The sequence below is a fragment of the Eulemur rufifrons genome, chromosome 7, assembly GCF_041146395.1.
Source record: "Eulemur rufifrons isolate Redbay chromosome 7, OSU_ERuf_1, whole genome shotgun sequence".
Lineage (NCBI taxonomy): Eukaryota > Metazoa > Chordata > Mammalia > Primates > Lemuridae > Eulemur > Eulemur rufifrons.
The window spans coordinates 91,435,100-91,447,630 of record NC_090989.1 but is presented as its reverse complement, the minus strand read 5'-3'; the positions used below and the strand labels follow the sequence as shown (position 1 = coordinate 91,447,630).

The 12,531-nt window shown below is 44.2% G+C and overlaps 1 protein-coding gene and 1 non-coding gene across 2 annotated transcripts; one reads left to right on the top strand and one right to left on the bottom strand.

Moving 5' to 3' along the window:
* Nucleotides 1-8,391: 8,391 nt before the first annotated feature.
* ACTRT3 (actin related protein T3) lies at nt 8,392-10,655 on the bottom strand. The gene is made up of 2 exons (XM_069472950.1): nt 10,416-10,655; nt 8,392-9,843 (listed from the first exon to the last, which is right to left on the bottom strand). The coding sequence occupies exons 1-2, from the start codon at nt 10,613-10,615 to the stop codon at nt 8,925-8,927; spliced, it is 1,119 nt and encodes a 372-aa protein (XP_069329051.1). The 5' UTR covers nt 10,616-10,655; the 3' UTR covers nt 8,392-8,924.
* A 1,347-nt stretch (nt 10,656-12,002) lies between these two features.
* On the top strand, nt 12,003-12,075 carry TRNAV-AAC (transfer RNA valine (anticodon AAC)). Its single transcript has one exon. It is a non-coding gene; the product is annotated as a tRNA-Val (tRNA).
* Nucleotides 12,076-12,531: the final 456 nt, after the last annotated feature.

The following is a 12,531-nucleotide window of genomic DNA, read 5'->3' as shown; positions in this document are numbered from 1 at the left end:
TACCAGGCCCCAGAAGACCAAACAAAAATGGAATCACTTGTGGTAAATGCCACATAATCAAACTGAAACTTTAAAGAAGCAGATAGATTTTCAACAGACCAGTTTTTCCTGTAAACAGATTCTAGTCTACCTGAGTCAGCCTGAGAAGGAAGTCCCCTCTGCTTTAAACCTTACAAAAAAAAAAAAGCAACCTGAAGTAACCTGACGTCAACCAATCAAGTTTTTTTCTATTGTTATGCTATTTGGTACCACCTTACAGAGCCTACTTTCCTGCCATTGTCTAGTGGGAGCTCAGTCTGTTTTGTAGAATGGAGGCTGCTCCATTCATGAACCTTGAATAAAATCCCATTAGATCTTAAAAAAATAAAAAAAAATAAAAAAAACACTCCTCCTTTACATTTTGTATGAGTATGGGTACCTGCACCATCCATTTGTCTCTTAAGTCTTGGCCAGGCTAATCTGGAATTTTTGACTGAAGAACCAGGACAAGCTGAATTGACCTCAATGTCATCCTCAGTCAAAAACCAGTCAACCCTTAGAAAGCGACCTTAGAAAAGAGGCCTCTCATTCTGAAGGACAAATTAAAATCCATGTTTCTCAATATTTTTAAAGCTATAGCTGCCTTCATGATCATAAAACTCTCACATCCTTCTTTATTATTTGGAATGCAACATAGGTAACTGAAAATAAATAAAGGGGACAAGTATTGTTATTTGCAAACTTCATATAGCCTTTCTCCTACTATGTCCCTTTGAGAATCACTGGTTTAAATCATATCAGAGGCACAAAACAAGCTTAAGTGCTTCAGGGGCCACATGGACACCGTAGTCTCTCAAGTACAGGTGTCACATAGACCTTGAAGTACAGTCAACGCTTAATATTCACAGATTCTGTACCTGCGAATTCACCTACTCATTAATGTAGAGCAGGAAGGAAAACAGGAGTAACTCCATGACAGACTGGACCTCCTAGGATAGGCCTAAGTTTCGGTTTCCCCGACGCAGGCCCTCCCCCTCCCTGGAATGCTGCTAGTAACAACTGAAAGCCCCGGCTTGCAAACTGGCCAATCAGGAGCCAAGGCCCTGGCTTGGAAACTGGCCAATCAGGAGCCAAGACCCTGGAAACTGGCCAATCAGGAGCCAAGGCCCCGGCTTGGAAACTGGCCAATCAGGAGCCAAAGCCCTGGCTTGGAAACTGGCCAATCAGGAGTCAACACTATCAGCCACTTTTGAAAGAGCAAATGAACTAAAAGGGGGGTGGGGGGATGGTGTGCCCAATACATGTAACCTACTGATGAGTATAAAAGCTTAATGCCCACCCTAGGGTGGGGTCCTGGCTCATGGAGAGACCACTGCGTTGGTGCTCTGAGCCTTGGACCCTAGCTCGGGCTAGAGAATAAACTCCTTTGTGTGTTGCAGCCTTGGTGACTCTGCCTATCTGTTCCTGGGGCTGAGGGAAACCGGTTCTAACAATTAAGATTTGTTGTAACCTCAAAATCAGTACAGGCAGGGCTTTCATGGTCATTCGTGGACATATACAGAGCAGTGAAAATTTTGATTCGCCCAACATGCAGGTTCTCAGCTATAAACGTGTGTCCTATTTGTGGTCTATTTAATGGCATGTTTTTCATATTTTTGGTTTTTGGTGATTTTGCTGTTTAAATGACCCCCAAGCAGCATACTGCTTAAGTTCTGTCTAGTGTTCCTAAGGACTAGAAGTCTACGATGTACCCTATAGAAAAAATACTTGTGTTAGCTAAGCTTCGTTCAGGCTTAAGTTATAGTGTTGTTGGACATAAGTACAATGCTAATGAATCAATAACATACATTAAATAAGGTGTCTTTAAATAGAAACACACATAAATCAAAATTATGTATTGATCGGTTGACAAAAATGTGACCAAAGTTTCCCAAGAACTAATCCTGTATTTCCTATAAGGAGCAATGGTTCACTATTCACTAATTTCAGTGTTCACAAAGACTTTATATACTTTATACACACATATATATAAACATATATACTTTTTTTTTAATATTAATGGTGAAAATGAGGTTCAATTCTTTTTTTTGAGACAGAGTCTCACTCTATCACCCTGGGTAGAGTGCAGTGGTGTCATCGTAGCTCACCGCAACCTCCTGGGCTCAAGCAACCATTCTGCCTCAGCCTCCACAGTAGCTGGGACTACAGGTGCACGCCATGATGCCCAGCTAATTTTTCTATTTTTTTTATAGAGACAGGGTCTCACTCTTGCTCAGGCTGGTCTCAAACTCCTGAGCTCAAGTGATCCTCCCACCTTGGCCTCTCAGAGAGCTAAAATTACAGGCGTGACCCACCACCACGCCTAGCCCACAGAGACATCTACAAAAGGTTTTCACATAAATTATCTCATTGGATGACCTCAATGGCCCCTTCTTACTCCAGAATTATATAACTCAAAGAATAGACTCATTCTACCAAAAACAAAAAAATATATCAAATGTTTATAATACTAAGAAAAATTGTCCTTTGGAATGTTTTATACTAGACATTAATCACAGGGAGGACTTCATATATAAGAGCTAGACAACAACTGTGGACTTCTTTTTAAATTGAATTTATTAAATCACCATTTTCTTTTTAAAAATGAGAGAGAGAAAAGCATTCCCAGTGTATGGCCATTCTTGTAGGATTACAAATTTTGCAAATGTGGAGAAGCAAAAGTACCACTAGATGGAGTAGGAACAACACACATGTATTTATCTGTAGTTGGAAGAACTCTGGCAGTCTTGACAAGGGATCTTAACAATTACCTTTTGAGTAAATGGAGGCTTAGTGAAACTGAATTACTTCCTCAAGAATCTAGAGAAGTCATTGGCAAAATCAGAACTAGAACTTCCTTTTTTACTTACCTTGTGTTCTTTCCACAAAAGCATGCCGACTAAATTGTTTTTCCTTCTTAAAGAACATTACCAGCAACCAGACTCCATTTTTTTCACATTTCTTAATTCTAATAGTGCTAAGGTACGTATTTTGTTAGACAACTCCAAGGAACCTACTTTAGGTAATAGGCTGAGATACTACAGACATACACATTCATACATTTACTGACCCCTTCAATAAACAGGATTTGGGCTGAATTATCACCCTAATGGTCTGCCTTTATATGCAGGCCCCCGGGCTGCTATCTCTCCTGGCAACTGGCCTAAGAAGCAAAGGCCAGTAGACTTGGGATGAATCCACACAAAAGACTGGAATTATGTATTCGGGATGAGCCAACGAAGGCCCGTCTTGTCCCTTTTTCTTTTAACTTAGTGGGCCATCAGCTTCCTTTCTTAAAGGAAACTAGACCCAATTCTGGGGGTCGGGGGCAGGGGTTGGGGGGGAAGGGGCACGTATGCACGTATTCCTCTGTAAACTTGGGCCATCAGCTTCCTTTCTTAAAGGAAACCAGACCCAATTCTGGGGGTCGGGGGGCAGGGGTTGCGGAGGAAGGGGCACGTGTGCACGTATTCCTCTGTAAACTTCGTTTCCCTCTTTCACCACTTATTACTTTGCATTTAAATGCGAGGCAAGGCCGGGCGCGGTGGCTCAGGCCTGTAATCCTAGCACTCTGGGAGGCCAAGGCGGGTGGATCCTTAGAGCTCAGGAGTGCAAGACCAGCCTGGGCAAGAGGGAGACCCTTCTCTACTAAAAATAGAAATTATCGGGACAACTAAAAATATACATAGACAAAATTAGCCAGGCATGGTGCCTATGTCGGTAGTCCCAGCTACTCGGGAAGCTGAGGCAGGATTGCTTGAGCCCAGGAGTTTGAGGTTGCTGTGAGCTAAGCAAGGCTTACGCCATGGCACTCTAGCCCGGGCAACAGAGACTCTGTCTTAAAAAATAAATAAATAAATAAAAATAAAGGAGAGGCAAAGATGGGGGGGGAACCAAAAACAAAAAAACGACTGGGCCGCTCGTGTTTGTAATCTCAACACTGAGCGGTCAAAGTGGGAGGATCACTTGAGGCCAGTAGTTCCAGACCAGCCTGGGCAACAAAGTGAGACCATGTCTCTACAAAACATAAAAAAAATTAAGCGGCATAATGCCACACACCTTTAGTCCCAGCTACTTGGGAGGCTGAGCCAGCAGTGAGCTAGGCTCAGCCACTGCTCTGTAGCCCAGGCTACAGATTAAGACTGTCTTTAAAAAAAAGAAAAGCAACGACCATTAAGGAATAGTTTTCCTTTAGAGAACTACCTCCTCTAGTTAAATACTTATTAAATTTTTAATGCTCTCACAAAAAAATCAGTGCTCTCCTGCACCCAACTGAGGGGACTGGTAGAGACCAACTTTGGGAGAGGCAAGCTGTAAAACAAGGACAAAGGGCAACACAAAATGGGGGTGGAGAAAAAAAAAAAACCTACCCAGGACCATCTGGCTGGCAACCCCGGCTCGGTGCCCATTGATGTGGGCCAACTTTGGAGGTACCTTCACGTCACCTGCCAATTCTGCATGCACCCTAGCCCAATCTACCAGGTTTGAAAGTCCACACAACCACCACAAATGGCGAAGGGTCACCGACACGCAAAATCGGCATCCCCTCTTCCAGTAAGAAAGCCGGCTGCAGGACCCCTGCAACACCCCCAGCAAGATGTATGTAGGAGCCGAGTCCCGGGTGCAAGTCCCACAGCTCAGGGAAGCGCACCGCGTGCGGGGACCCGGCTCCGTTACTCTCCCTGCGTTAACAGGCCTAAGCCTCGCCCTTGGCCCCCGAGGGACCCGCGGCTGACAGAGACAAACTCTTCGCGGCGGCAGCGGGTACCTCCGGAGAAGCCCCAGGCCGACCGCGGCCTTTAGGCAGGGCTCGGGGGCCGGGCGGGCGAGCCATCGCAGGTCCCCGGGAGGGGTGAACTAGCCAGTGGCTGACATTTTTTGTTTGCTCCAGACTAGATTGTAGAAGGCGGCAGGCCAAGGCTTTTCCGCTCGCTGAAAGTCAGCCAGAAAAACAGCGCGCGGGGAACAAAAGCACGGCGCCTACGCCCCACGTGGTTAGGGTTAGACTAAATGGCAGCCACCCCTCCCAGGCCCACCCTCCGCAACCGCATCAACCTGCTGCGCGGCGTTCCGCATCTCCTTATAAAGGGCTCAGCCGCCGCCGCGCGGGTTGGTCGAGGCCGTCGTCACAGCTCTCGCGAGAGTAGATCTCGCGCAGCCCCCCCCCCCCCGAAAAATCAAGTTCCATTTCCTGCCAGGAATTTGAATGGCGCCCCTCCCCCACGTGCGGAAAACTCTTTCGTTGCTTTCCTACATTCCTGCATAATCTTTCATTGCTATGTGCTTCGAAGGTGACACAAAGGTTAGGTGCTTCCGAGGGCCTTTTTCTATCCCCTACAAACCAGACGTGGTTTTATCTCGACTACCTTAAAAGGGCATTCACAGAAAACAGAAAAATGTTAGGGCCGAGGACAACACAACAGTGATTCCCAATTCTGATCATCACATTTGTTGGAGAACTTTACTCAAATAGATTCACAGGCAGCACTAACTAAACCAGGATCTCCTATGGGCTCAGCAGGCTGTTCCCTTCTCCTTAGAATGCCTTTTCTTCAGCCTCTTCTTGGACAGAGGATGGGTTTTATTAAGTGTAACTACTTCATTCTTAAACTTATGGGAACTTAAATAAAATCTTAAGGCTCACCCCCACCCCATCGCCCCACCACCTGCTGATTGAATGGACACCCCCCCCCCCCCCCCCGTGGCCAAAGAAATATCCTAAAACTAAATTGCCTGCCTCATCATGCCCACCACCGCTCCCCCCACGCCCCGCCCTGGCTCCCTTCTTGGGGACATCCTTTGTAACCCATTAACAGGCCTAAAGGCCCTCAATTTACACAACAAATATATGTTTGGTGGCTTATCTCTGATAAACAGCTTCTTATCTTAAAACAGTCCAAGCCTCTAGACAATGCTTCATGTCTTTAACCAATTACAAATCAAAGAATTTTTAAGCCAACCTGTAACCTGTAAGCCCCATCCCACCCCCCTTGAGATGGCCCACCTTTTCCTGCCAAACCAATGTATGCCTCCTACATATTGATTTATGACTTTACCTGTAACCCCTGTCTCCCTGAAATGTATAAAACCAAACTGCAACCTAGCCACACCAGGTCCACTTGCTCAAGGCTTCTGGAGCGTGGATCCAGGTCATGGTCCTCAAATTTGGCCTAGAGTAAATATCTTTAAAATTATTTTACAGAGTTCGGCTTTTTTTTTTTTTCCTTTGACACTTAACATTAAGGACTGACTCCCTTTTATTAGGAAAGAAAGGCTTTTCAATCATTGACTTTGCTTTAAAGTAGTGCTGTGTCATGATTAGGTAAAAAGAGGGAACATTCCACCATAAATTGTAGCAGATTTTTATAATGGCCAGGATAATGCGGTTTTTCATATAACTGGGAGGCTGATCTTAAAAGTTTTACTCGTGTTCAGTTGGGTAAACGTGCAGTAGTCGCTATTGGTTCTCAATCTCAGAGAAGAAAAGTGAAATGTTAATGTGGGTTGGTTTAGGACCATTCTAAGGGCAGGGAAATATAACTAAATGGAATTTTTACAACATTTTATTACCTTTCCCTAGATTACTTAAAAGGATCATCTATGATCCCGTGTGTTCAAGACGTTCCAGGATAGTTGCTGGGTTAACTGCCTAAGTAAGACTGCGGTCCCCAACCCCAGGGGCCATAGACCAGTACCCCTCCTCGGGCCTGTTGGGGACCAGCCACAGACCTCTGCAACCCTCCACCCCCATCATCTGTGGAAAAATGGTCTTCCATGAAACCAGTCCCTGGTGCCAAAAATGTTGGGACTTCTGGCCTAAGAGACCATGGTTAAGGACTGTGTGTCCTATCATGAGCAAGCTACTCTGGGATCACTTTAAAAATTAAATCTGTTAAACTCTTTAAATCTCTATTTCTTAATTTGTAAATGAGAATATACCTGTCTCGCCTATTTCTCTGAGATGTTGAAGTTTAAATTGGATAATATATAGCTAACCCTATTTTCTTTATTTTAAAAAATGCTTTATGAATTCTAAAGTGAGGGGTTGGGATTATTCTCTCTACAGTGCTTGTGAATCTAGTGAGTGTGAGCATCAACTGTTCAAACTGCCCTCAGATAATTTCTATACTTTACTCAATCTAGTCTTACAATCACTAAAATGGGAGACACTGTACCAAGGAATGAAATCAGTTTCCTTTGCCAGCAATGTGCTTCCGATCAATTCTATATATCTATATACCTACTGGAAGTGTACCATGGAAGGCATCAGAGAAGGGGGCAGAAATGAAAAGGAAAAGCCCACAATCCCTGTCTTCTAAGAACATATCTAATGAGGGAGAAAGACAAGCAAATCAAAAAATAATGCTGCATAAATAAAGTGGTTAATAGAAGTACAAGTGATAGAATGTGCTGAGACACAAAGGAATAAATACGTTTGATGCTTTGGAGGAAGTAATATCTGAATTGGACCTGTAAATTCTCTAATTCTGTAAGTAAAAAATAACATTTTATTGTATTTTGAAAGTGCCTTTAAGTACATTATCTCCTGGAACTTCATAACAACCCTGTGAGACAGTGATCAGCAACCCCATTTTCTGGATGAGGAAATTTATCTTCAAAATGTTTAAACAATTTGCTTAAGTCATGCAGCTGATGGGTGGCAGGGTTTGGACCTACACCCATATATGTTGCCCTCTAAATCAGAGGGAAAGGTACTCCATTAGGTTTAAATTCTAGCCACATCTACCAAAAAACTTCCTTGTGCTCTCCACTGGTATTGAACCCTTCTATGGACCCCCCCAGAGCATTTTATACCTCTCTTAGGACACTCAATCAACTTGTACCTTAACTTATTGCAATTTAGGTATGAATTCCACCTCTTCTACTAGACTGCCAGCTTTTTAAGGGCAGGATCTGATTCCTTAGCACTTAGCACACTACGCTACATACAGCAGATACTAAATACGTTATATGTCAATACTACCATCATGCTTTCAGCTTCCCACATCATCTCAGACCCTTTCTTCCCCCCTTTATGTCTATCTAATTAGGCACAAAGTCTTGTCAGTTCTTCATAATTTCTTCTTTTAAATTCCCATTGCCTCCAATCTTGAGTGTAAGACTTGACTATTTTATGTCTGGACTATTAACTTTCTAACTGATCACTGAGTTTCCAGGGTCTTCCCACTTCAATTTATTCTCAAACTACCGCCCCATTTATCATAACATAATTTCCTTATGTCTCCTGTTTTTAAATCTTTGATTACTCCCCTTTGCCTATAGGACATTTAGCACTTAAAGCCTTTCAATCCCTGGCCTTAATTTACCTTCCTACTCATAGCTCTTGCTCTGCTCCATATGAGCTCTTCACTGAAACAAAAGCAGTCTACTAAACATGCCTTGAATATGCTTTGTTCATTCTCATCTCCAGCCCCTTGCTCATTTTATTATCCTTGCCTGGATGTCTGCCCTCCCCCACCCATCTCAATACCACCCCATCCATGATAACATACCTCTGTTATGAAGTCTTCCCTCATGACAGCAACCTTCTTTCCCTAAACTTCAACAAAGCTTAAATCTTATCACTCATTTGGCACATAGAATACATACTGCTATGTGCTCTTTCCAAGGGAAATGTAAGCTCTCCAAGGTCAACTTGTAGAAGAAACACTATAGGAAACATCATTTTAACTTGGTTAAAATATTCAACTTGGTTCTACTCAATAAACATCTGTTGTTTGACTGTTTCACCATTATTATCCCCCCCATTACAGAAAAGCAACAGACATGCACATCCCAATAATTGAAGTATTTTCTGTTCTCCCAGAAACATATAATATGCAAAGTTTTCTGTCACATATATGCAAATATGCAAAACATTTTCTTCTAACCATTTTGTTTGTATTTCAGAAGCATCTTTGGTGTATTATGTTGGGTCCAACTTCTTTAAATTCTGCAGCAGTGATCCACATGTCCTGGAAAGCAGACAGGGATGCAAGAATAGAACCTCCCATCCACACTGATATTTTCCTTTCTGGGGGAGCTGTAACCTGCACTGGGGTGTTGGCAGGAGCCACCTTTGCTATATCCTTAACTAGCCGCTTGTCAAAACCAGGGAAACAGGTTGATCCCCCAGCAAGAAGAATATTGGAGAAGAAGGAATTCCTCAGATCTGTATCACATTTCATTATGCTGCTGAAGCACATCTTATCAATGCCAGGGGCCTCAAGGCTCATGAGACAGGGAGAGAAGAGGGCTTCTGGACAACAAAAGAGTTCGTCATGGAGCTTGAAAATCTTCCCATCAGGTAGTCTGTAAATTTTCTCTATCAAGTCAGGTTTCTTGGCCATTTCCTCTTCATAGTTCATTGCCACATAACAAGAGGTCTCCTTAATTTCTGCAACAGTCTTCCTATCTGCAGCAGTAAGCAGCATGATACCATGGTTCTTCAGGAGTATGGTGAGATAGCTGGTGAGGTCAAGGCCTCCCAGATCTAGTTGCTGAACACCATGAGGCAGACAGTAACCCTCAAAGATTGGCACACACTGGGTAACACCAGCACCCGAATTCAGAACAAGGCCAGTAGTGAAGCCAGCAGAAAAGAGAGCCAGCACAGCCTGGATGGACATATAGAAGGCAGGAACACCCAGATGCTCAAAAAACACTTCAATGATCCGTTGCCGGTTGGCCAGTGGGTTCAGTGCTGGCTCGGTAATCAAGACTGGGCCATCACACGCCTTTAGCTTCAGATTATAGTCATAGATATACTTCCACATGATCTCCATGTCCCCCCAGGAAGTAATGAGACCACGCTCCACTGGGTAGCTGTAGGGAGAGCAATAAGATAAATGGCAGCTGTTTATTTTTCCAGTTCCTACTCTCTTCAAACCACGCTTAATCCCCGTATTTATTACCACTACCCCTTATGGGCAATAACTGCCACAGCCTCTCAGAGAAGGTAACTGTCAACAAAAAGTAGCACAGCCACCTTCCTCTGCAATTTTTGTTGCATTCCATACCCTCTCCCTTTGGAAGACTGTTCATGACTAAAAAATTGGGAAATCTCAACATTGTAGTACAATTTTAATATCAGTTAATTGAAGAGAATAACCCAAACGACAAAAGGTACCATGAATTAAGTAATATTCTTAAATGAATTCATATATTATGAACGATAACTTTATTTATACGTCTGAATACATTTGTTTAGACACAGAGAGCAAGTAATGTTCAGTCTTTAAGATGTTTGGTACCCTAGGAGGTTTGTGGCCCGCGCATTTGCAATCAGGCCAACCCGCGGAGCCCTTCCGGCTCCTGGCTTTCACGCCCACGCCGCTCCTCGGGGCTCCTCCTCCCTCCGGTCCCCCGCCGGCACAGCTGCCGCGAGAAGGCGGTACCTGACGGACAGCGAGCTTCTCCTGGCCTGCGCCTGCTCGCCCACGTACAGCTCCTGCTCGCCTTCGGCCGCCCGGCTGTAGCCCTTGGCGCGGCCCATAATGTTCGGGTAGACAAACTGGGGCTCCCGGCTCCCAGCCAGGCCCGCTTTGATCACTCCCGAGCCGTTGTCGATCACCACCGGTAGCTGGTAGAAGCTCATGCCGCCGCTGGCGTCGCCGCCCCCTGTCGCCGGGCCGCTCCGACTGCAGGCTCTGCCAGGGCCTACAGTCTGGAACGCCACGTCACAGAGGCCCCGGCCCGGCCCGGTGAGGCCTGCGCCCGGCTGGCTCGGGCCGGCGGCGGGAGAGCCCCAGGCCCCAGGGCTCTCCGGACGCCCGGTGAGCCCCGTAGTACCGCCCGCGTCTGCTTCTCCTAGGGGCTGGGCCATCCCTACTCTCAATGGCGGAAAACTCGGCTTTCCTACCAAAATACACAAATCTTAACCCTTCACCAGTGCATTTCTCGAACATTCTGAAGAGCCACAAAGAGTTTTATTTTCCAAAGCCACTTAAGTTTGGTTAGCAGGTGCTGGCTGCAGGGAGCTCTGGAAAACTCCCATGTCAATGGGAAAGAAGATTTAATGGGAAAGCTGTAGCAGGAGAGAAGGCACTGTCCTTGCTTCTGAAACACTCAACTTCTAAAAGGAGAAAAAAATGTTAGGATGTAAAATGAGTTTTAAAAGCTTTTAATATTTTTTTCTGTATCCTGAGCAATGCTTTGTTGTGTTTCCTTCCTGTGGTTTCTAAACAAAATCCATACAATTATTAATAAAATGGCAGAACATTTAAAAAAACAAACAAACCAATTTTGTCGGATTATATACCTGTGGTGTAATCTGGAAGCTAATTCTCATTCTCTAGTCTGGATGTTCAGGCATACGGAGGTTTCTGCCTCTGCCGGAAAAGTGAAGCTTCTAAGGTCACAGGAAATTCTTAAATAGAAAAATTTAACCACATTCATGTAAAAGAAAAAAACGCATCTTGGTGTCTGATTTTGCACACCCTGTAGAAGATTTTAAAACCACACAAATTAGAACCTCTGGTTGGTCTCTGGAAGCACGGGGAGGAAATTAAAAAATAATTTACAGGTCCTTCCGCCAGAGGCTGAGGAATCGGTTTTTCGCCGGCTGAATAAAAGCTACGGGGCTGGGGGCTGCGTGCTGCCGCTGTGGCCAGGACTCGGGATCGCGTGCGGCTAGCGTGCCGGCGCCAGCGCAAGCCCAACAACTCTCCCCAAACTCCGAGGAGCGCGAGGTGCGGAAAGATGTGTAATAAAACCCTTCTTTCCTAGAAAAGAAAAAAAGTATACCCAAAAGGAAACGCCTGATTTCTACAGCGGTATCCAGGGAAGCTTTGAAAGAAAGTGCATGCAAATTCAAACTTTTGAAATAGTTTTAGCACTGTTCAATTGAGCATATGGTTATCTTTTCCTTTTCTGTTTGTTTTTATCTTTAAAATTACGTTAATCTCATTTAACTCAACTTTAAATACTTGCGAACTGTATATCAACACATATATATCAAGAGTAGAGCAAAGGCTACTAACAGCGTTTCCGTAGTGTAGTGGTTATCACGTTCGCCTAACACGCGAAAGGTCCCCGGTTCGAAACCGGGCGGAAACAACTTATTCTTTCTCCCCTTTGGGACTGGTGTGTTTAACCTTACAAATACTATAAATTTTTATTCTGATCCTTCAAAGATACGATCTTATAGCAACTTGCAGAACTTTTTGAGCTTTCAATTTGAATATTACTTTACTCGTTCACCAAAGGACTTTAATGAAGGCTTGACATGCGAAAGATCTGCCCCAGGTTTAAAAAACAAGAATTCGACTCACAATCTAATATTGAAAAAATAATGTAGACTAGAAATGGATATCAAAAGCAGTGTAAGAATGGTCGCCTCCTCAACAGTCTTTTTATGTCACTTGGGTTTTCGTAGTTTTCCCCTCGAGATTCCATTTTTCCCTAAACTCCGGGAGACCGTGTTTTAGTCCTGTTCTACATACTGTCCTGCGCGATACCTAAGTTCATAAAAATTTCTTAATAAATTACAGAAAATTGCTCCTACAAAAAAAA

Excerpts from the sequence above, each read along its gene's own strand:
- ACTRT3 (XM_069472950.1), bottom strand. The coding sequence starts at position 10,615 with ATGAGCTTCTACCAGCTACCGGTGGTGATCGACAACGGCTCGGGAGTG. Across the intron at positions 9,844-10,415 it reads AGAAGCTCGCTGTCCGTCAG|CTACCCAGTGGAGCGTGGTC; the intron begins GTACCGCCTTCT and ends CTCTCCCTACAG.